Source organism: Budorcas taxicolor, chromosome 8, assembly GCF_023091745.1.
Source record: "Budorcas taxicolor isolate Tak-1 chromosome 8, Takin1.1, whole genome shotgun sequence".
NCBI lineage: Eukaryota > Metazoa > Chordata > Mammalia > Artiodactyla > Bovidae > Budorcas > Budorcas taxicolor.
In genome coordinates, this window is record NC_068917.1 from 102,784,314 (window position 1) to 102,809,783 (window position 25,470).

At 42.9% G+C, this 25,470-nt stretch overlaps 1 protein-coding gene across 1 annotated transcript in view; it reads left to right on the plus strand.

The window, feature by feature from the left end:
• Window positions 1–25,470, plus strand: part of PALM2AKAP2 (PALM2 and AKAP2 fusion) — a 369,435-nt gene that overhangs the window by 79,799 nt on the left and 264,166 nt on the right. Inside the window, exons 2-3 of the mRNA XM_052644634.1 lie at window positions 4,629–4,709; window positions 10,619–10,749. Of these exons, the coding sequence (XP_052500594.1) occupies window positions 4,629–4,709; window positions 10,619–10,749 (212 nt within the window). The remainder of the gene's footprint in view (window positions 1–4,628; window positions 4,710–10,618; window positions 10,750–25,470) is intronic.

The following is a 25,470-nucleotide window of genomic DNA, read 5'->3' on the forward strand; positions in this document are numbered from 1 at the left end:
CTCTGGGAAGGGGTCATCAAAGACTCCCCACAATAGTCATGGTTGCAAAAGTGTTCTTGTGATGGGACTAAGCCCAGAGTCTTCATCAGATAGAACACAGATGAGAAGAGGCTGACGCCCAGTTTATATGTTAACAACTCGTTGGTTTCTAGCTTCAGCCCAATAACGGAATTTCCAAAGGGAAGGTATGAATATGGAATGACTGGGAAAGCAGCACTTTCCCTCTGTTACCCGTTCCTACTGCAACACTGTCTGTGTGGCTCAAAGCCAAGACACCGCATTGCCTCACCCTCGAGATCCTATTAGTCCTGAGCCTCAGCAATTCTCTCTGTGTTGGTCCTTTACTTTTCAACCTGATTGAAACAGCTCTGGGCTAGGATGGGCTTGTTAGATTGTCCATCTCCGCTGTACCCCAGGGTGAATGTAGCATCCTCCTAAAATGTTTTCTAATTGCATTTTTTAGCTGAAATATAGTTTATTTTCAATGTTGTATTAATTTCTTGTTAAGAAAGAATATATATATATAAATTATTTGGTTATATATATATTCTTCTTCATATTCTTGTCTATTATGATTTCTATCAGGATGTTGAATATAGTTCCCTGTGCTAAACAGTAGAACCTTGTTTATCCATTCTATATGTAATAGCCTGCATCTGCTAATCCCAAACTCCCCTACCGTGGCAAACCATCCCTTCCCCTCCCTACTCCCCTAGGCGACCACAAGTCTGTTTTCAACGTCTGGACTCTGTTTTCTGTTTTGTGAATGAATTCATTTGTCATATTTAACATCTCACATATAAGTGACATCATATGGTAGTTTTCTTTCTCTTTCTGACTTATTTCACTTAGTATGATAATCTCTAGGCTTACCCATGTTTTATTCCTTTTTATGGCTGAGTAGTATTCCACTGTGGGGCTTCCCAGGTAGCTCAGTGGTAAAGAATCCACCTGCCAGCAGAAGACGCAGGTTCAGTCCTTGGGTTGGGAAGATTCCCTGGAGAAGGGAAATCTCATGGACAGAGGAGCCTGGTGGGCTACAGTCCATGGGTTGCAAAGGGTTGGACACAATTTAGCAACTAAATAAGTATTCCGTTGTATGTGTGTGTGTGTGTGTATATATATGTATATATATGCTGCTGCTGCTAAGTCACATCAGTCATACACACACACACCACATCTTCTTTATCCATTCATGTGTCAGTAGACATTTAGATTGTTTCCATACCTTAACTATTGTAAACAGTGCTGCTATGAACACTGGCATGCATGTTATCTTTTTAAATTATAGTTTTTTCTGGATATATGCCCAGGGGTGGATTACTGGGTCATTAGGTAACTATTTTTAGTTTTTTGAGGAATTTCCAGAGTCTTTTCCATAGTGGCTGCACCAGTGTACATTCCCACTAACAATGTAAGATATCTTCCTAAGACATTTAATGATCTTCTCATCCAGAGGTCAGGAAACTGCAACCATGGGCTAAGTCTGGTCCACCACCTGTGTTTGTCAATGAAGGCTCATTAGAACAGACACGTGCATTTATTTATAGGTTGTCTACAGCTATTTTTTGCACTGCAGTGGCTGTATTGAGTAGCTACAACAGAGACTGTATATTCCACAAAATCTAAAATGTTTACTATGTGGCCATTTACAGGAAATGTGTTCTAACCCCTATTAATCCATCCTTGGCACTAGTGCAAGATGGTGTTCCTAAAATGCCAATTCACCGTGTTACTCTCTGGATTAGAACCCACAACGATGTCACACTGTTCATATAATAAAATCCAAACGTCTTGGCCTGGCGTCCAAGGTCTCAGAGGTCTCTACTAAAGGCAAGCCCTGCATCTCAGTTTTATTTCCTTTCTATTTCCGTAGTCCCTGGAATATGCACTGTTTCACCCCTGCTCACACATTCCCTGGCATGTACTGCTGATTCACTGCACCTACCTAATTCCTACCTTGGTTTATTCATTAAAGAACTAACTTAAAGGCATGCATCTTTCATGATCATATCTGTTCGCAGTGACCACTAGTGAGTCTACTTATATTAAGGTTCACTGCCTGTACCATCTGGTGATATTTCTTCTGTTCAAAACATAGTTCATCAATATGATGGATGGCAACTTGCAGTGAGAACTTTACATGAACAAAGACTCAGAGGGGGAAAAGCCTCGGGAAGATTTGCAAATGACCAGATCTGTAATTAGAACACCACAGGCTCCTCTGTCCATGGAATTCTCCAGGCAAGAATACTGGAGTGGGTAACCATTCCCCGCTCCAGGGGCTCTTTCCAACCCCGGGATTGGGTCTTCTGCATTGCAGGCAGATTCTTTACCATCTAAGCCACCAGGGAAGCCCTTTGTCCATTCAGTTTCCTCTAATGAAATAGCATAGAATGGGTGGCTTATAAACAACAGAATTTTTTTACTCACAGCCCTAAGAAGTCTTAGAAGTCTAAGATCAAGGCATCCACTGATTTGGTCTCTAGTAGGGGTCTGCTCCCTGATTCACAGGAAGCCATCTTCTCGGTGTATCCTTGCATAGTGCAAGGAATGAAAGAGCTCTCTGGGTTCTTTTTATAAGAGCACTGATCCCATTCACAAGCTCTACCTTTATGACCTAATCACCTACTAAAGGTCCCACCTCCTAATACCATCATCACCTTGGGGGTTAAGTTTCAACATATGAATTTTGGGGGAGAATGCAGACATTCAGTCTGTAGCATACACAGCACTCAGTGAGCATGTGTGGGATTACTGATGCTTTGTTATTATTGTTATATTTGTGGACGTGCTGGGTCTTCATTGCTGCGCAGGCTTCTCTGCAGTTACAGCCGTGGGGGCTACTCTCTAGTTGTGGTGTGTGGGCTTCTCATTGCAGTGGCTTCTCTTGTTGTGGAGCATGGGCTCTAGGACTCATGATCGTGGGCTCACTGATTGCAACTTCTGATGGCAGCCCACTCCAAGATTCTTCCCATGATAATCCCATGGACAGAGGAGCCTGGCGGGCTACAGTCCATGGGGTTGCCAAGAGTTGGCCACAACTGAGTGACTGAGCACGCATGTATACAAGTATACCTTGATAGCCCATGGGAATGAAAGATAACGTCCAGTAAACTTAATCTTGAGAAATCCTAGAATATAGAGATAGTGGTTCTAGAGGTCTTTGCTTGATCGTGTAGTACCTTTGAGATGCTGGACAGGTGGTTTGTTACCCCTGGTCCTTTCTTTTCCCGTCCACCTCCATGGATTGTGTATTCTTGGACGTCCTCTGGGATTAAGCAGCATCGATGATGCACCATGGATTGGAGTTCTTTGGTAAATAATAAGTTTCTAGAATGTTCTCGGGTCTCATAGGAGATTATATCCCTGACTTGAAACATAGCAATTGCATGAAATAAAAGCTTCCCTTCACACAGAGCAGGACAACCAGGCTTTTACATTATTGTTGTCTCCAGGATTTGGGCTGTTGTGTAAAACACCATGATATCTTGTGTAACAAGTTTCCCCCTGCTTATGTGAATACAAGGAAATTATCTAGTGCAGGAAATGTGTCAGTACATCACACCCTGATGCACTTTGGAAACAAAACCTTGACCATGTAAGCCATCATAAGGGCAGGCCTTTCTATAAGAATAGAAATTAATCACCTTTATGTGATGTTTATTGTCTCACCAAGTGTCCACTCCAGTGAAACAGTTATGCTCGGAATACAAGGGAAATACATTCTTCTAAAAGCCATCTCTAGGCATTGTCTAGAAGTAAATATGTGACAGTAAGTGTAATGGCAAAGAATATTTATTGAGCATTTACTATGCCCGGCCATCGTTCTATGTCCTTCACATGTATCATCTTATTATCAGTGCCCCAGCTATATGGTTTAGGTACAGTTCTTATCTTCTCTTTATTCCAGAGAAGACTTAGACCCAGGGAGGTAGAAGAACTTGTCCGAGGTCACATGGGTAACAAATAGAAAAGCTGGGAATTGGACCCAGGTAGCCCAAGTCCAGACTTCACATTGACCAAAACCTGAGTGAGACTTTGCCCCCATGAAATGCTCCCTCCAAGGGGAGCTTAAACAAAAACCACCCATCTAATTTACATTGTTTGGTCGGTCCAGCTGGGTGATTTGTCCTACAAAATTTGAAATTGCATGGCATTATTCATATGTAGGGTTTCAATAACAGGAATCTAAGCCCAGAATTTCCCACAGTTTTATTCTATCATCTTTGCAGTTGAGAACAACCTCTGTCTTCACAGTTGAGACATTTTTATTCTTTGTCTCTAAATTAACACAGCACAGATCATGACTCGTGTGTGTGTGTGTGTGTGTGTGTGTGTGTGTGTGTGTGTGTGTGTGTGAAAGCTGCTTTCTTCTGGATTAAATTGTTGCAGCTTGGCTGAGTGAGGAGAATTCTCCCACTCACCGAGCCCACAGCAGACATGTTAGGAGAAGGCTGCTGCTTACAACACACCCAGACCCGGAGGGGCAGGTGACAACAGTGTGTGCCCAGCATCTCTGGAAGGGTCTCTGCAGATGTGTACGGCCGCTGCTGCTTCCTGCCGTCAGATTCCCGGAGCCAACACCCACCCACTCTTACAGCCTCTCTCTCTCTTTTATTTTCAAGGAAAAAAGAAAGAGGCAGACGGAGATAGAAGGCAAGCGCCAAGAGCTGGACGAGCAGATACTTCTGCTGCAGCATTCCAAGGTAAGCAGCTGATCCCTCGAACCTGTCCATTATTAGACATGCAGATCACACGCCAGGGAGCCGGGCAGAGCCTGCCCTGGGTGAAGGCGCTGCCGAGGGCTGCACCAGCCCTTTTTCATTCAGTCAGGAAACCATCCCTGGGCTTTTCTTGTGAATTTCTCAAATTCAGGGCATTGTTATACAGTGTTCCAGTTTTTGCAAGCCTGATGAGATGATAGGGTGCCTGTGGATGGGTTTAGGGGGTGGGGTGTGCCTCTGAACTGTGGTGGTTATATATAGAAATTGGAGGAGAATTTCCACATGGTGGGTGAGGCAGAGTTCCGGGGCTATATCTGTAATCCATAGGTGCTGTGTGTGTGTGTGCATGCATGCAGAGGTTCTCAAAGATACATTTAACATAGCACTCTTTATTAAATTCAAAATATCAATCTTTTCTTTCTTGATATGGAGGAGAGGGAGATCAGAGCAGTGTGGTCTGATAAAAGAGTAATTCTCTGCGTGCCAGATTATGTATGTGTTTTATTTCTACTTTAATAGTTTTCAAAGTGTCCTGTTAGAGCACTGTCAAAAGATAGTATTGAAATGGTTTGACTTGGTTGGTTTTCATTGCACCATGGGGAAGAGAGAGATACTTATTTATATGTGTTCTTCTTTAAAACATAATGCACTTAAGCATTATAATTGATGGCAGCCCAGGAGAAAGCTCTATCACCGTCACAGGGACCCCACCAGCTGCAGAATGTTGCTTTCTTGCAGGCTCAGAGAATAGTGTGACCAGTGGCCAGCGGGGCGGTGCTGCTGGCTTTTCACTGCCCCTAGCTTTTTGAGAAAAGGCTTCTCCTGCTCACCCCAAGTTGCCGTAACATTGCACGTAGAGAAATTGGATCACTCAGAGGGCTAGTTGGAAAGGTGGGGCTGACTCTCAGGGTGATGCTAGATGTGGATTATTTGGATTTTTTTTTTTTTTTTTTTTTTAGCAAGAGGAACCTTTTCGGTTGCATTTCCCATTCTTTTCTAGACAAGGTTGTGCTAAATGAATCCTCAGAATGAAATCATCAGCAACATGATTTTAAATAGCAACATGACCTAAATCTGCTTCCCATATTTATCAGTTCATCGTTAACTTGAACTAGAGAAAAGTGTTTAAAAGGAAAGAAAGCAACACGATAGTGAAAATTGCCTTTTTCTCTCTTACTGCTTATCATGTAAATCCATGTATGGACCTTTCCTTGTAGGAAGCTTTGCATCTGTGCTGTATGCCACTGTTCTTTCCTGACCACGTTCCTCAGGGAGGACTGGGGGCCGAAGTTAGCATCTTCTTTTTACAGAGAGGTGTGGCTTAAGCTTACTTCACAGAACCAAGTGAATTGTTCAAGGTCAATCTGGACAGCGCTGGGTCTCTGGCTCAAAGTACAGTCAACTCACTCCTGATAAGAGACCGAAATGTACTAAACCTCAGTGAATTCTTGCTTAAAAGGTGAACTTTTGAATAAGAATCCTGATGAGAGGATGTTTTTGACTAGACAGACTCTCTCCTCTTTCAGCTCAGTGAGGTTCTTTGCATCTGCATTCATTGAATCAAAAGTCAGGCAATAAACTTATGTCAGAAGATCAAGTTTCTTTTGTCTCACTTCTCATCTTTCTGGGTGTCAAATAAGATACCAAGGATTCATTCATTGCTGATCCAGTTCAATGTTACAGAGTTTATTTCATATTTCATCTGTCCGTTATCCAACCCCCCATTCATCCAATCAATAAAATTAACAGTGCAAAATTAGTATTGCATAGGAAAGCAGTGAGATTCCTTCAAAGACTGGAAGGCAGGGAATAAGATAGTTCTCTATGGTTATCATGGTAAAATTCTCACACATAGTTGATGAGATTGACTATTTGAGGAAACCCATGGCACTTTCACCAAGGTTACCTTCCCATATCTGGGGGAAAAGGATTCGAAATGATGGAAATTTAATAAATGGAGACCAATGCACTATAATTTTCTCTTACTAGGAAAGGCTTACTAGTGAGCCTTGAACAACCAAAAAAGAAAGCTCAGAGATCTCCAGTGTGGTTTATCAGGTGTTACACTGGAGAGAGATGCCAGCTCTGGGAGGTCCTGAGTTTCTCTGCCCTGGTGAGATTGGGTGAGGACAGTCACTAGCCTCGCTGCAACAAGGGTGGAGCCTCCTTCATGACCTCCTCTCTTTGCTCCCAGTCCATCCTCCCCAAAATAATAGTTATTTTACTATAAGGAAGGTGGTGCCTGACTGAGAGATATGATCACTGCAGGCACCAGAAAGGAACAGCTTCTACTTTAAATCAGTTAACTGTGGACTGACCTTAAACAGCATGAGTCATCTTCCCTGTGATCATTCACTTTGGAGCTTGGCAGCCTCACCCCTGGATGGTAGTACATTCATTGAGGATATCGTTCCCCCTGGGCTCTTGGTGGAGACCCAGCCAGCATGCTGCTGGCAAAGCAGCAGCCATGTCATCCCTTTGTCCATCATCAATGATGACTACTCAAGAATAGTCATCACTGGGACTTCCCTGGTAGTCCAGTCATTAAGACTTTACCTTCTAAGGCAGGGGTGCAGGTTTGATTCCTGGTCAGGGAGCTAGGGTCCCACATGCCTCAAGGCCAAAACAAAACAAAACATAAAACAGAAGCAATATTGTAACAAATTCAATAAAGATTTTTTAAAAAATAATAGTCATAATTTTTTTTTTGAGTGCCTAATGTGTGTGTGATACTTTAAATGCATCCCCTCAATAATGACACCAAAGTAGATACTACTCCCCCTGGGTTACGTGAGAAAACAAACTGGTGAGATCAAGTAGTCTGGCCAAGAACATAGAAACTCTAAGTAGGGGAGCCCAGTTGAACCCCAGGACTGTCTCCATAATCATACTTTCTCCAGGAGACTGTTTTCTTCAAATGAAATAATTTGTCTAGAGAGATGTCAGTTGTGCTCCTCGGTGTCTCTTTTATTCTAAATATATTTTCATGGGCTCTGGAAAGTTTGGACCATGTGGAGATATGCTGCAGTGATGATTGGTAGTTTCTTGAAGTAGAAAATAGGTCAGTAATTACTATTTATTTTACCATTTTTCAAAATCCCAGATGTGCTCTTAGGGAAAAAAATAATAATCTCAGTGCAAATTTAAATGGAAAAACATTAGAATTTGATTTCATTTTTATTAAGATATTCTCATTATCAAAGTCTTTGCATGCTTATTCTCATGCCATGAAATATGAATTATTTAGACATTCACTGGTCTCTTGTCAAAGCAGATAAATAGAATGCAAGGCAATCATGTTGATACTTGTATATTTGATTAATATACTTGTTAGTTGCAATAGTTAGGGCTATATAGTAACTCCACAAAATGAAATATCATTACTTTTTATATGAATGACAAGCAAATTCTATAAGGTGATAAAGGAGGTGTTGGAATATTAGCTGCTACAACCCAGTGATTAGGAAACCTCTGGATATCTTGAGGTCCTAGTCAAATTAAACTCAGATTTCTTTTTATAAGATCCTTAGATATATTGAATATCTAATATTTGTGGTTAAGAATTTCTAAGAAATGCTCATGTATGGGACCAGCAAGCAATTTTAATAGATATATTCTTTTTCCTGATTGTAAAAGAAGTGTGTAATCATTTCAAGAGTGAAATTTAAAAGTACAGGAAAATATAAAGCAAAAACTTATCAATTGTCTGTTCACCACCCAGATATGATCTAATATATTATTATAGAATAAGATAATGGAGCCCTTACTGTAGGCCTCATCAGCCTGTGAGTAAAGTGAAATTACATTAACATTAGTATCCAAAATTCATTAGCTTTGATCTCTGTTTTGATTTTTGTATATGGGATATTTGAAGTTCTTCTACAAAACTTTATAATTTGTATGAACTCACATCTAACATTCACTTTACAATTTCTGACCTTGATGTCATCCTTGGAAAGAACATCTCCTCTTGAACACTTAATCTATGATGTTTCTTCTACTTCAGTAGTTTGTCGATTAAAATCTAGCATATATTTTCCTATAAGGAATAAGGTAGGAATAACTTTACTTTTCCCTGATGGTGAGGCAGTTGCCTCAACATGATTTATCAATTAATTCATCCCTTTCCCCACAGATTTAAATGTCTTCTTTGTCATATACATATTTCTCACTTACTCTCAAGTCCGCCATTTGTGGATCCTTTTTATTCCATTAATCTGCCATTCCTGTGCTAATTTCATTTCTCTTTAATCCCTCTAGCCATTTGATATATTTCATAATATTTCATGCAGCAAGAGCTATCACTATTCTGTTTTTGAAAAATTGTCTTGGCTTTTAACTCTATGGACACAATTACTTATTTTTATTGTTTTTATTATGTAACTCGTGATCATGTAAGTTTAAAACAGTAAATCAACTATTGGATTGTACCAGACAGACTGAATTTAATATTCCCTTTGCCCCTTGGTTGAATTGCCTGAGATTTATCTATTTCATTGGTCAAGTCAAGGTCCCAGCAATAGCAAGCCCTCAGTATGGATTGCTATGTGAATCCTTTTGGGACTGTCACATTTATAAAGGTTTGTATGACACATCAGCAGGGTCAGAATCCAATTGCTCATAACCACATCTTCAATACATAAGCTGCCTTTGAATTATTTATTCATGAGCAGGGATACTGACTAGAGTTTTCTTCTAAATCCAAGCTATGAAAAAACATGTTTTTTATATTTAAAAAACCACAGCCTTTTCTGTGCAGAAGACTGAATTAAAAAAACAAATCAAAGCCTGACTTGTGACCCTGTGAGATATTTATTATCAACACTCCAAGGTCATTTGCTGAGAAGCCTGAAGGTATCAGGAGCCTTGCTTGCAAAGACATTACGATTGTGTCTCTTACAATTGTGAACCATTCAAACTAATTTTAGACTTTTCTTGATTTTTAGTCTGTGTGAAAAGTCAAGCTCAAATTTGAAAATATTGACCAGGCAGGCAGGGTACATGGTGTAAAGGAACCTGTAATGTCAGAACACCTCTGGGAAACCGAGTTCCCTGAGACCGGCCCACTGTCTTGTTCTGTTAGATCCCCTCTTCCTGTCCCCTAGGGGAACACAACTCAGCCGGCAAGAGAGCCACCAACATATGCAAATTGCACCACAAGCTTTCCCACCTGATTTTATGTTATTAAACAATGCCCCATAAATTTTAAGTACTTTTTAACAGAGTACTTTTTAATCTTTTAAAAAGAACACATTAAGATGGATTGGATATTAAGTGATCCTGGGAAATTTTATAATCAATCTGCACTTGCATAGAAAACGTCCTTATTTTTTAGAGACTCATACTGAAATATTTATGGGTGAAATGTCCTGATGTTGGTTATTTACTTGAAGAGGCTTCAGTGCGAAGGGCTTTCCTGGTGGCTCAGACAGTGAAGAATCCACCTGCAATGCAGTAGGCTCGGGCTCAATCCCTGAGTTGGGAAGATCCCCTGGAGGAGGAAATGGTAACCTACTCCAGTATTCTTGCCTGGAGAATTTCCTGGACAAAGGAGCCATGGAATCCCATGTCCTGATATTGGTTATTTACTTTAAAGTGCTCCTGTGGGAAGAATATATGGGGAAATATGACAAAATGTTTATAATTATGAAATGCACATGAAATTACACAGGAGCGCATCATCTAGTTTCTTCTGGTCTTCTGTATGTTTTCAAATTTTTTAATCATAGAAAATATGGGCATCAATCCTTCTGGTGGCTCTCTGGACATAGTGTAGAAGCAAGTATGGGACCACTGATGAGGGGCAAAGCTAAGACAGAGGGACCTTGGAGGGAGAGGACGGTGTGAACTGAGAGGTATCGTCAGTCTGTTCTCTTTGCTCATTCCCACAGTCTAAAGTACTTCGAGAAAAATGGCTGCTGCAGGGCATACCTGCTGGAACCGCGGAAGAAGAGGAAGCCAGGAGGCGGCAGTCTGAGGAGGATGAGTTCAGAGTCAAACAGCTTGAAGATAACATTCAGAGGTAGGTGGTTTCCGGTCCAGGGCCACACGCTGTGGCTTTACGGCGTAGTAACTGCCATTCTCCGCTAGGAGGTGTTTCTGAATGCCATCACCTTTCCCCAGCGCTTTAGAATTATCTTCCTAAACGGAGTATGTACACTGTTTCCACTGAAACTTTCCCAGATGATCCAGAGTTTTTACTCTGAGGACTAAGAGAGAGTATACTGGGCTGTCACACAGTATAGTGATGTCTCCATGGACCATCTAGATGTGATGAGCAGCTTGCCCCTTCGCTCAATGTCCCCCTTTTGAGTTCTGTCAGCTCTCGCCTTTTTCCTTCTTGAACTCAGGCTGTTAGCGCTTAGTCTGTTGCCAAGTTTACTACCTTTGAGCAACTTGAAGTGGGAAATCTATAGCCAAGGGTCTTGGAATTGAAACTGACGGGCCCTCTGCAGGCTGTGTGCCTGTGCTCCAAAAGACTCACAAAGTATTCTCTGGTTTCAATGCTCAGAGGGTGCTCCCTGGTCCTCAAGCAGGTTCTGAACATTTCAGTCTAGGAGATAAGTGACCTTCCTATATGTCCAGTGTCTAGCCAGACTCATACAGAAGCAAAACAAACACAGGTTTCCATTTGGGATTTGTAGCCACAGCAGGTCCCAGGACACCCAGCCAGAGATGAGATGGTGCGGAAGATGGTGAGTGGAGGTGCCTTAGAGCAAAATCTCCGTCTCCACCTCATCCCCCAAATCCTGCCAGAAATCTCACCCTGGAGAGTGTCTTCTCTTTCTCCTGGGGTTTTGAACTCTTTTTAAAATACAAAGAGTAATAGCTAACTTGCTTCCAGTCATATGTACCCAAGAGTGAATGAAGCTGGTGAGAATACGTTGGGGACCCCAATAGCATCACCAAAGGGAAAAGCCGACTGACTATAAGGTCCCAAGGCCTTGTCCCTGCTTTACTTGATCCCTAATGCCCCTTAAAGAATTCTTGGAGCAGCTTGGCCAAGCTTTGCTTGTAGGAGAAACCTGCTAAGAAAAAGTTTATATGAGATGTGTGTGTGTGTGTGTGTGTGTGTGTGTGTGTGTGTACATACATATACATACACAAACACATTTTTCCTAAAATATAAAGGATAGAAGCTAAGTAATATATGTATACATATATATAATATTGGAAAGGCTAAATTATATATTAACATATATATATATATATATATGTCTCTGTGTATATGTGTAGGATTGGCTGAAAAATTCATTTGGTTTTTGCCATAAGATGTTACAGAAAAACCTGAATGAACTTTTTGACCAACCCAATTATTTATATATATATCATAAGAAAAAATTTTAATTATGTGAATGCTGACCTCAAGCTTGTAAGGACAAGTACCTGCAGGATCCCAGGGGGAAAAAGGGATTTCTTCATGTTAGAAACCCAAGAGATAGAAAGAGGAGGGGGCAGAATGAGTGGCTCAGAGTCCTGAGCTTTCGGGATTGCCTCTCCTCAAAAGTGGCTCAGCTTGCTGCATCTTAGACAAGATGAGGGAGCCAAGGATGATGGGGAACAGCAACAGTAAGTTGGAGAGGAAAAGACAGCTCTGAGAATTTTTTTTTTCTTTTGAGAAATGGTTTTATCGGAGGTTTGTTTTTAAGTCTCAAAGTGGCAAGTCCATGGTGCTTTCAGCTGTAATGACAGTTGAAACCATATAGCATCTCTTTCTCTTTACTCTTGTTAAAAGCTCTAGTCCATTTCCTGTCTCTTTCTTGCTGGTTTCACGTAATCAGGACAGATGGGTCTGGCACCAAGTAGATGCCCCATAGCTGTTTGCCGAATGAAAGGATTGGGGCTGGGTGCAACCATGCATCAGGGGACCTGCCTGGCAGACGGAGCCTGGGAAGTTACTCTCCAGTCCAAGCTGGCAAAACCCTAGGAACGAGTGACTTGGTTTTAGTATAGTCACAGCAAGAACTGTGGTTCAGGCTCACATGGGACAGCATTATACTCCTGAGGAGTTCCAGGCAGGATGAAGAAACAGAGATGAAAATTGCAGGCCCCCTCTGAAGTGGAGGGAGACAGGGTACACACAGATGGGCAGAAAATCTGATTTAAAAATCGTTTTTTAAAACCTGGATGTCTTTTCTCACTGAGCCTGTCATGTACATTCATTTCATGTAGTAGGTGTTATTACAGATGGAAGGCAGACAGGATTAGGAATTTCTATAACCTTTTCTAGTTTTCTTAATTGGCATCAGAAAACGTGGTCTTCAGCCACATTGGCAGTTTCGCTTTGACTTGAATACAAATTTATTATTGTTCTGGCCCGGTAGGTAGTAACTCTCACCTGTCAGATGAGCTATTTCAGGGGCTATTTCTTTCTGCTATAATCGCTGCTTTGCTGGACATCGGCCAGATGGGCATTGGCCCTTCGCTGGAGGATGAGCTGCTTTTCTGTAGGAGCTGGGCTGCCAGAGGCCTCTTGTGGGAGGAGCTTCTCCCTACCCTAGATGTCAGTTTCTGCCTCCCTTCATCTTCCTTACATCTTCTATCTTCTGTGGTGTTTAGCATCTCTAAGCTCCAGTCCCAAGGGAAAAAAGAAAAGCGCTTTCCCCCCACTCCCCCCTTAAAGGATATTCAGTCACCTGACACTTCCCTGAAGTCAAACACTGGTTCTCTCTCACATTCTTAATCCCTTGAACTGCTTTAAAGGCTCACTGTAAACTGAAGCATTCTCCAGTTTTACAGAGTCTATGTGGATTGGCTAGCCTGGCTTTGCTCATTTTAGCTGAGTTTGGCTAAGTGACTCTAAGCTATAGGTTGGATGAGTCTGCTCATCCTTTCCCTGCACGAATGAACTAATCATGACAATTACCTTTTATGGCAATGGCAGAGGTGCAAAGGGGCTGAGCAGGCATAAGGCATAGGCTCAGAACTGCCCGCGAGCCATTAGCTAAGATGGGTGGATGGCTCATCCCCAAACCCAGGGGAGGAGATGGACAGTCAGCCTTAAGTAGAAGGAACTCAGAATTATGGGGCAAAGAGTACAGATACAGGAAAGGGTGAAAATGGGGACTCATCCTTCAATCTTCCAGAAGCGTGATTATTTCACTGAAAACTGCAAACATGAGGGAAAACTGGTCAGCAGGAGGAAAAGTACAGAAAAGCAAATGAATGTGAAAGGGGATGAACTAAAATAACTCAGGAATTCAGAGGAAAAGGAAGAAGAGACTAAAGGAAAGTATGAGTGGCTTTGAAGTCAGATCTGGTCTTTACATAATAGGAATCCTGGAAACTCTCTGCAGAATCACTAAATAAGGGAATTCGAAAGAAAAGTTTCTTTGTTTGAAACAGAACATTAATTTGTAGATCTTAACATTTGAGTCCACTCATCGAAGTTCACCCCTAGCAACAAATTAGATTTTCCTAAAGAGATCTATGAATTCTTTTCAAATTGTATTAATATATAATATGAGTATAATAAAGTATATTAGTACATCTGTGCTCTGAGGTGTGTCAGTTCCTCTTGGTGAATTCAGAGTAGCTTGAACAACCTGATGGTGCAGTAGAGGATGCCTGCAAGGAAAGATGAAGGGAAATCAGGCTCGGTTAGTTTAAAACTGGAGCCTGTTATACAGAGTGAAGTAAGCCAGAAAGAAAAACACCAATACAGTGTACTAACACATATATATGGAATTTAGAAAGATGGTAACAATAACCCTGTATGTGAGACAGCAAAAGAGACACAGATGTATAGAACAGTCTTTTGGACTCTGTGGGAGAGGGCGAGGGTGGGATGATTTGGGAGAATGGCATTGAAACATGTATAATATCATATAAGAAACAAATCTCCAGTCCAGGTTTGATGCAGGATACCGGATGCTTGGGGTTGGTGCACTGGGATGACCCAGAGGGATGGTACAGGGAGGGAGGTGGGAGGGGGGTTCAGGATGGGGAACACGTGTACACCCGTAGCAGATTCATGTTGCTATATGGCAAAACCAATACAATATTGTAAAGTAATTAGCCTCCAATTAAAATAAATAAATGTAAATTAGGGAAAAAAAGAACAAGAGAAGAGAATGGTAGCAACCTAACTCAGAACTTGATGTGTATTTGGAATTTAGGTCACATCTGAATTCTTATGTCTGGGCCATTCTGAATATAATAAAGACTTAAAATAAAGCATGAGAATTTACACTTAGACATATGTCTGTTTCACTAGATATATCTTCAAGAGGAAAGAACATAACCACCTTCTAATTCTGATTTGAAAACCCTTTGCAGTGCCAGTAACCATACAGGCAGGTTAACAGACATGTTTTCTTCCAAAATGTTATTTGTAAATTGGTGGTGGCTTGGAACTGAGAATGTTGTCTGTCTTTTAAAACTATAATATGTGGTGCTTAGGTCTTGAGGGCAGCCCGCAAAGAAGACAGGAAAAACAGAGAGAAGGAGAGAGGGAGGGAGGGGAAGATGTAACTAAATTATTAAATCTAGGCATTAGAATCACCTGGGAAGCTTTTAAAAAATATAAATGCCCAGGTCTCATTCCAGGAAATTTGGATTCAGTGACCAAGGTGAAAGTGAACGCTGCTCAGTGGTGTCCGACTCTTTGTGACCCCATGGATCATAGTCCGTGGACTTCTCCAGGCCAGAATACTGGGCTCAGTACCTTTCCCTTCTCCAGGGAATCTTCCCAACCTAGGGATCAAACCAGGTCTCCCGCATTGCAGGCAGATTCTTTACCAGCTGAGCCACAAGGGAACCAAGGTGAGGAGTCCTGTAATTTATGTTTTTCAAACACTGCTCCAGGTAACTCTTTTGCATGGTCAGGTTCAAGAACAATTGCTAAAATGGTAAAAAGCGCAGATCATAAGTGAAAGCCTATTTTAATTCCTATAAACCCCTAAGGGGAGTGAGAAGTAAACAGTGTTTGTAAGAAAATTGATTTCATCCAAACATGTAAAGGACAACCCTGACCCTTGATTTCAGACTGATTTGAAGGCTTTGACTCAAGGAAATTTGAACCCTGCTTTGGGACTTCTATACGTGCGTGCATGCTAAGTTGCTTTAGTTGTGTCCTATTCTGTGAAACCCTATGGACTGTAGCCTGCCAGGCTTCTCTGTCCATGAAAGTCTCCAGGCAAGAATACTGGAGTCGGTTACTGTGCCCTCCTCAAGGGGATCTTCACCACCCAGGGATTGAAGCCCTATCTCTTACATCTACCTGCATTGACAGGCAGGTTTTTACCACTAGCACCACCTGGGAATAGGTGGGAATAAAGCCATCTCTCTGGCATTGGGCTGAGGTCTCTCCCCCATAGGCCCCATGGTGGAGCCATGCTTTCATTTGAACTTGATTAGAAACAGCCTTGGTTTGAAAGTGAAAGTGTTTGTCATCAGTTGTGCCTGACTCTTTGTGACCCCATGGACTGTGGCCCTCCAGGCTCCTCTGTTCATGGAATTCTCCAGGCAGAATACTGGAGTTTCCATTCCCTTCTCCAGGGGATCTTCCCAACTCAGGGATTGAACCCAGGTCTCCTGTATGGCAGGCAGATTCTTTTCCACCTGAGCCACCAGGGAAGCCTTGGTTTACCAAACACAAATTGATACAGATCAGGAAAGATGGCTACTTTCACATAGGCCAGAAAATTCTACCAGTTTTCAAAGGTTTGTGGCTAAAGTTAAGAGCACAATAGCCTTGAAGTGATGACATCAAGGTGACAGGGAAAGAAGATGAGAACTGGTCAGTATAATGGATATATTGATTGTCAAATTCTCTTGCACAACTTTTCACGAGGTTGTGTTGGGATGGCCCAGTCAGTTTATTGGTTGTATTCTCAGCTCACTAGACACCAGGAGCAAAACAAGTTTAAAAAAAAAAAGTTGGAATTGTTGAAAGAAAAAACTGTACTCTTTTTTAAAAATTTGAATATCGCATCTTCTGTCTGCTTTTCCATTGAAGTACCATATTGAGAAAGCCCAAAGGATTGTTTCTGGCTTGGGCCCATCACCCACCATTGTCCATGCCGTCACTGGATGTGATGGGTCCCTGGGGGCCACAGGTGGGTTTCCCATCGATGCTTTTGGACATTTTAGGCAGGTAGAGCCACACCAGCTCTATTTCACATCTGCTCCAATCAACAAGTCTTGTCACTTGCCTTGTGGTTTTCCACCTAAGATTCTTTCTTGTTTAACCAAGTTTTATTTAAGTGTTTGAAATATAGTGTTAACTTTATTTCATTAGTGAGATATATAGGGAAAATTTGTCCACTCACCTTAGAATTGCCCTGAAGAAGATGAGAAACCTCCTGCAGTGGTAAATGAAAAAGTTTAACAGACTGTGCCAAAGCCAAGGTGCTGATTCTATCTCTGCTGCTAATTTGTTGTTGCTTTCGGTAAATCTCTCATCGTCTCTGGTCTCGGTTCCCTCATGTTTTCAGAGGGAGGTCTCAGGATCTTTCAGCTATGGTATTCTGAGATCCTCTAATTTGGGAGACTGGCCAAAAATCCCTCCTATACAAATATACCTGTGCAGTGAAATATTAATATCATTATTGTAGAAGGAAGTAGTTTTGGAGACAGGCCAGAATTGGGGAAAGAGGCTAAATTCTCAGGAAACAAAAGCTCCACGTGTAACTGACTCATCCCAGAGGTGACTAATTTCATTTCAACAGCCATCAGTTCTAAAATATGTGACATCAAAATATTCACTGAATAAAAGATTCAAGTCTCAATTGCTAACCTGTAGAGGCCATACAACTTTTCAGAAAGAAAATTCAAGACGCAAGTGGCCTGGTTCATTTCTACTTCTGACTCGAGATTCTTCGAGTGCCTCCATTAGTCTCTGATGGATACCAGAATTCACTAAATTTTCCACATTCTTGAGGCACTCAAAGCAGAAGACTGGCGACATCAGGCATAAGCATGTGTGTGTTATATTATGGGATTTTGGCAACCAAAGAGATGACAGTCACCCACAAATAGCTGTACTAGAAAAGGCAACCGCAGAAATGTTCTTTAGAATCACAAAGGACACTTGCTCAAGATTGTGTGTTCTTTGTGCTTGCTATTTTTTTAAGTTCATGATGTACTGTTCTTTCTCAGCATGGCATGGAGCATGCCACATTGGCATTCCACATCTGTGCACTCCTGGCAGCATTCAGCCATCTAGCCCTGGTCTGATTCCCGTCCTTTTCAAAATATATCCGTATAGACTGTAAAACGTATGATGATATAATGGAGTGTATTGTCTAATATGCATTGGTCTTGTCCTCTGTCCTGGGTACTGACCTAACTTTGGGGCCTCCATGAATTCATTAATAGTCTCATTTCATCCCCAGAAAACTCTCATGAAATAGTTGTGATGATAATGATACCCATTATACAGTTGGGAGAACTGAGTCTTAGAAGAGAGATAAACTTGCTGCCCAGAATGACCCCATTAAGAAGTGAAAGAGCCAGTGTTTGAATTCAGCTCTGCCTAACTCCAAAATTTTCAACAGAAGTGGTTATTTTAAGCTAAAAGTCTTTGAGACCTGTGATATTGAGTGAGATCACACCAAAGTTTACCTCATGGTGTAGGTGGATGGACAGATAGACATGCTCCTTCTCCCTTCTCAAGGGCCTGGAAGAGTCTGGGCTTGGATCCATTGTGAGTGAGCATCATGACTGGGGAGGCTGGCCCATTCAGATTCTTCCAAGAAGTACAGGTTCCATTGTAGCCTTCCAAAGCCCTTGGCTCCCGAGGACACTTTCTTGGTTGTATACAACCTAATCTCTGCTGGAAACCATGTGTGGTGATGCAATGGTCCCCCAGCAGAGTGTAGTGACTAGGAATCTGGACCTTGGAGTTGGTTTGAGGCCTAGTTCTGCATTTACAAGTTGTTTGATCTTGGACAAGCCCTGTAACTTCTCTGGACTTGAATTTTCCCACCCATACACTGGGGATAGCGATGCCCGCCATGAAGAGTTGTCGTGTGTAGAGATCATGTGCGTGTGTGAAGTGACTGCGGCAGCCTGTCAGGAAGGAAGCATAAACTGAAAGTGGCTCAGTCGCGTCCGACTCTTTGTGACCCCATGAACTATATAGTCCATGGAATTCTCTAGGCCAGAATACTGGAGTGGGTAGCCTTTCCCTTTTCCAGGGGATCTTCCCAACCCAGAGATCAAACTCAGGTCTCCCACACTGCAGGTGGATTCTTTACCAGCTGAGCCACAAGGGAAGTCCGAAGTAAGCATAGTGCTATGGTTATTATTTTCTCTATCCTTCTAGAGAGGGTTTCCAACAGTAACACTATTGACATTTGGGGCCAGACAATTCTCTGTTTTGTGGGGGACTGTCCTGTGACTTGCAGAATATTTAGCAGCATCCCTGATGTCTACCCAATAGATGCCAGTAGCATCTACTACCCCCACACCCCCAGTCACGACAATCAGAAATGTCTTCAGGCATGGCTAAATGTCTGCAAAATAGCCCCTAATTGAGAACCACTGTTCTAAAACCTGGAGTTGATACTAAAATAAAAATCACCCTGTCAAATATCTTCAGAATACAGAATCCTAAAAAGATTTATGAAGATAACAATGATTCTTGGTGCAGAATGACATAAAGGCTTTCAGTTGATTGAAAACAGAAATCTTGTCAAATGCTGAGCCATGAAAGTCAGCTCTGTGTTAAAAAGAAATAGTTGGTTTTTGTTTTGGTTTGGTTTGGGTTTTGGCATCCAGTGCTGTGCTGATTTTGCAAAGGCAGTGATTTTATGACAGCTCATGAAACTGGAGCATCTTGGAGTATGCATAACTGATGTGTTGTTACCTGGATCAGCTTTCATCTGATACTTCACAATTTGCAATGAACCCAGGGAGTGGGAGTCAGTAGACAGTTTCTCCCCAGAGGCTGAAAGTGACAGGGAACTCATTTCCTCACAAAGTAACACTGAAGTCCACACTGGAACAACTGCTCATTATCGCAAAGAATCCTCCCTCCATATGAAAGTTACATTCTTTGCAATTTCCCCTGCCTCTAAGGTTCCTACCCTGCCCCCAGGAAAGTCCCTCTAAAATTTATAGATTCTGAAATCCGGAAGCTTCTGAGTTGTGGTCAGTTTAGGAAGCTGAGCAGGCAAGGGAAGGAGCATTCTGAAATTGCATTCACGCACATCTGCATTGCATGTGAGTTTCCTAGTGGCCAGTAGTGGAATAGCCTACTGCCAGTTGTTCCCAAGCATCTTGCCTTACTCAGGTTTTATAGGCTCCATTATAGTTGCCTCACTGATTAGACAGATTGAGTTTAGAGTGCCCAGAATGATGAAAATAGTGGGGGAATTCCATCCACACACTGAGACCATGTAAAAGTCACATTTGGGGATCGCTTGCATTTTCCTGCCCTTAGGACAATTGCTTTAGTCGAAGGAATTATGCAAAGTCAACTTTTTTGGCAGGTGGTCCCAGGTTTTTTGCCCTATGATTGCCACGCCTTAAGTTCCCTCTCTACAAATGCTTTGAAATTGGTATTTTTCTGCCCCAGTGGCTTATAATATGGTCACTTCTAACTCCTCTAAATTCTTAATGGAACAAAAGCATCTGTGGTCCTGTTGATAGTCTCTTCCATGATCTTTACCAACTGTTTACCAATTGTGCATTCTGAAGGCAATGGATGGTCTCTTCCCAGGTCCTTCCCAGCAAGGACAGTCTATGATCTTATAACATGGGGGCCTTACAGTCAAGTCTGGTGGCTGAGGTTCAGCAGTCATGTGGTCATGGGGACCCAGGCAGGCTTTGATGGGGAGCAGACCTGCAGGGAGGCTGATCTGACACCTCCATCACCACAGTCTGCAGCCTCATCCATCTCTTGGGCACAACCCCACTTGATATGCTCTCTTTTCACTGCTGAAGCCCAGAGCAGAATGCAGAGGGACTCCGTGCTGCTTGAGACTTAACACTGCAAGGCTGCCTCGCCTGGCCTTTCTAGTTTCTCCCCCGATCAGGTCCAAGCCTTGAACCCTCCAAGGCAACAAAGGGGAGATAAGCTGCACAAACCCTCTCCTGGTCTAGGGTTCCAGTTCCCCAGCAGACATGAGAGAACACTAGAATAAATGCCTTTCATCTTACTCCCCTCACCCCCAACCAAAGCAACTTCAGCCACCGAGGGTTCTTTAGATGTCTCACCCAAGGTGTGAACCTTGAGAATGGTAATCTCAGGCCAGGTAAGAGAGAAAGAGTATGCAACAATAGATGAGTTAGGGTTAGGCCATGCTTATTAGCAGGGATTTGCCAGCGTCCCTGTTCCCATCCCTTCTTGGAGAAACTATCGTTATTTTTGAGAACATTTGGAGCACATGTGCAATTATACTTGCAATGTGATGAATGAAGATTTATTGTACTCACAGATTCTGAGTCAGGAGTTTGGGCAGAGAACAGCAGTAATGGCTTCTCTGTGCTTCACAGTGTGGGACCTCAACTGGGACCCCAGCCACACATGGCTGGGGATGACTCAAGGGGCTGGGTGCTGGAATCACCTTCATTGCATGTCTAGGGCCTGAACTGCTGCTGCTGCTAAGTCACTTCAGTCGTGTCCGACTCTGTGAGACCCCATAGACAGCAGCCCACCAGGCTCCCCCGTCCCTGGGATTCTCCAGGCAAGAACACTGGAGTGGGTTGCCATTTCCTTCTCCAATGCATGAAAGTGAAAAGTGAAAGTGAAGTCGCTCAGTCGTGCCCGACTGTTAGCAACCCCATGGACTGCAGCCTACCAGGCTCCTCTGTCCGTGGGATTTTGCAGGCAAGAGTACTAGAGTGGTGTGCCATTGCCTTCTCCGAGGGCCTGAACTAGGATGCCTCAAAGCCTGGGTGGTACTAACATCCATGGTACTTCCATGTGGCCCTTCCACAGGGCTAGCCTTCTCCCTGCGTGGCAGCTGGGTTCTGAGAAGCAGCACCCCAAGGGGTTAGTCTAGAGAGCAGATAATTCTTCCAAGGGAGCCGGGAGGAAGTTGTAAGACTTCTTCCATCCTGGCCCCTGAGAACTCTGGTCTCATCATTTCTACTGTATCTTACTGGTTTCAACTGAACCACTAAAGCCAACTCTAAAACTTTAAACACTAAAGCTTTTTCCCCAGTGGCTCAGTCGGTAAAGAATCCACCTGCAATGCAGGAAACAGGTTTGTTCTCCATGTTGGGATGATGCCCTGGAGAAGGAAATAGCAACTTACTCCAGTATTCTTGCCTGGGAAATCCCATGAACAAAAGAGCCTGGCAGGCTGTAGTCCATGGGATCTCAAGAGTCAGACACGACCACCAAAGCCAACTCAGATTCAAGGCAAGGGAAGTGAGAATCCACCTCTTGGTGGGACTGGCAAGGTCACATTGCTGAAGAGCATGTGAGATGGAAGAGATTTTTATGGACTGCTCAGGAAATATGGTCTGCCTCAGAGCCTATATTGTTTGGTGTGTGTTTGAAGCCTAGTCTTTATTATTACATATTTTTTGTTTGAGTGTTCCGTTTATTATTATTCTGTATTCTTCTTTATTTTTATGAATATCAAAATCTTCTTTAATGCAGTTAAAAAATAAAGGAATAGAGGCCCGCAAGTGACTTACCTAAAACCTCACGTAAAGTGACAAGACCGCTGTGCTCCCTGCTGACTTAAAACACCCTCCTCTCCTCATTCCTAAGGCTTTTGATCTCTTTTGGAACAGAATCTCTGTTGGAATAATACAAACTCCAGGGATCTCGGAGTCTCATGTTTTTTCCTCCCATGTGAAAAGGCAAAGGAAAAAAGTGAATAATGTTTGAACATTGCCAGTACACAGAGGATATCTGTGAGGTTAGGGACACCACTGCCAGCACAGACTGGCACCCCAGTCAGGGTGCCTGGAGGAAGGGTTTTATGCACTGCCATGGTATGCGGCATGAGGGTTGTGCCACCATAACCAGGTCTGGCTGGAAGGACTGGACGTCTCTAATCACCAGTGGCATTCATGGGCATCGGTGGATCACATGACTCATCAGTGCAAATTAGCAAATACAGCTCCACGTGAGGCCACTACTTAGAAAGACCACTGGGCCGGACTCCAGCCTCCGCTGCTCTCTTGGCTCATGTCCTCAGACAGAGGTAAGCTGTACAAGCATGTGCAGTGGTCCTGCTCACTTCTTAGTCTCTGCTGGCTTCCTTCTTATTGGTCATTAGTGAACTCTGGGAGTTGGTGATGGACAGGGAGGCCTGGCGTGCTGTGATTCATGGGGTTGCAAAGAGTTGGACACGACTGAGCAACTGAACTGAACTGAACTGAAGGTAGTCTCAATTTCCTCCCATTCTTAGTCTCAGGTAAAGGCCAGAGGGGAGGGAGAGGAAACTTTTTACAGGCCACTGGGGGACACAAACAACTAAGCCATCAGTTACAAGCTGGTGGGATAGCTCCTGCCATGAAGGTTCATAAAGGGCCTGTGGGAGCCTGCAGAGGGGAGGTGTCATTAGCACTCAGATCGGGGAGTGCAGGTAAGACATCCTAGTGTGAAGTATGAGGAGAATGTGTTTAGCGCTTGATTTTATCTGCTGTTGATTTTCAGCAAATGGTTTTATCTTGTTACACTACATTACACCGTATTACCTTATATTACGCTACATTGTGTTACATGATGTTCATTCTTGATTAGGATGTAAATTCCAGGAGCACAAGGACTTCACAGATTGCTCACTTTATAAGTTTCCTAAGGGTGCTGTAACAAATTACAACAAACTTGGTGGCTTCACACCACAGAAATGTATTCTGTCACCCTTCTAGAGGCCAGAAGTCTGAGATCAGGGTGTCAGCAGGGCTGTGCTTGCTCCAGAGGCTCTAGGGGAGGGCCCTTCCTTGCCTCTTCCAGCCTCCGGTGCCTCCCGGCATCCCTTGGCTTGCGGCTACGTCACTGTCATCTCTGCCTCCATATGCCTTCTCCTCTCCCGGTGTCCTCTCGTCGTCTGTCTCCTGTAAGAACACTTGCCGTTGGAGTTAGAGCCCATCCAGACAACCCCAGATGACCACATCTCAAAATCCTTTAATTACATCTACAAAGATCCCTTTTCCCCCAAAATAAGGTCATACTTACAAGTTCCAGGGTTAGAATGTGGTCATATCTTTTGGGGACCACCATTCAACCTGCCGGGCTCCCTAGGTGGCTCAGTGGGTACAGAAACTGCCTGTAATGCAGGAGACACAGGTGATGCAGGTTCGACCCCTGAATCAGGAAGATCCTCAGGAGGAGGGCATGGCAACCCACTCCAGTATTCTCGCCTGGAGAATCCTGTGGACAGAGGAGCCTGGCGGACTTCAGTCCATAGGGTCGCAGAGAGTTGGATACTGAAGCAACTGAGCATGCATGCATGCGTTCAGCTCACTACACCCACTATGTGTGTATATATATGTCCCGAGTACCTAGAATACTGTCTGGTGTCTACTAGGCTGCTCTCATTAAATGTTTTTTATCAACATAATTAAGATTTATATAATTTTCACAACAGTAGGATACAAAATCTATTCAAGCTCCCTTAGACTATGAACTAGGAGACACTGAAACATATCCAGGGACATAAAACAAGATGCAAAAATTTCATGGTCTAGTGATACAGTAAATACCTTTTAATGTAATTGATCTGTATCAGATTTAGGGCATCTAAAGGATTGTAATGAGGTTCAGAACCAACCCTTATGTCTAGAGACAGTGTAGGGTTGTAGTTATGGCTGAGAGCTTCAGCATCACACTTGCTGGTTCAAGTCCAGGGTCTCCACTTGCTGTCTATGTGATCTTAGGCAAGTCCCTTCAGATTGTCTCTACTTCTCTTGCCTCTTCTACAAAGAACAGATAATAAAATAATAATGAGACAGACTTTATTGGGTAGTGGTGACAAGGTAATATATACGGAAAGCTTATTACTTAGAACAGCCTAGGACTTGGTGCCCAATAGGTTTTAGCTTTTATTGTAAAAATAAAACAGTGGTGTGGCAATACATAGTATATAAACAACCCCAATTGTTTTATTTCCCCAGACTCCCTCTCCATTCTCAAACAGGTGAGAAGGATGCCCCTGCCCTAGGCTTAGCATGCTGTTTAGAGGTCAGCTGCAGCTGGACATACAAACCCACCGGTGACTTGGAAGCGCCGGCCCGCACCTCTGGGAGGTCCCAGTCAGAGGAGGAAAGGAGGCCGAGAGCACAGGCCTGATAGCTGCTGCCTTGAGGACAAGAAGCAGCCTCTGTCCCCAGGATAGCGGCTCACCTCTCTGGTTCCCTCTCTCTCTCTGTGATCAGCTCATGTCTGTCACCCTGAGGTCCTCAGCAGGAATTCCAGGGCTTTCCAGAACCTGTCAGCTAAAGTGGAGAATGAAAAAGAGCAACTCCAAGGGCAAAAGAAGTAGGACAATACTAGAGAGAGATTTGAGAAGAACTCAGACTAATTGTGGGGCAGACCCCGTTGAATAAGGTGAGAAGTTAGAGTTATCTCAGCAGGTTTTTTTTTTTGATGTAAACTTGTGCTTTCCAGTTACTTATTTTAAAAAAAAATCATCTCGATTGTTAGAGTGATACCCTGCTCAGATCCTTAGGAGACTTTGCTTTGTTAGAGAAAAACGGCTAAGCCTAATGCTATTTAAAGTATGTCCAGGGATCACTTCCAGTCAGGCAACTGTTTATTACTAGTAATAAACAGTTACTATGTTTATGTCTATTATTATGACGTATTAGACATATTATTAGACACATTATGTCT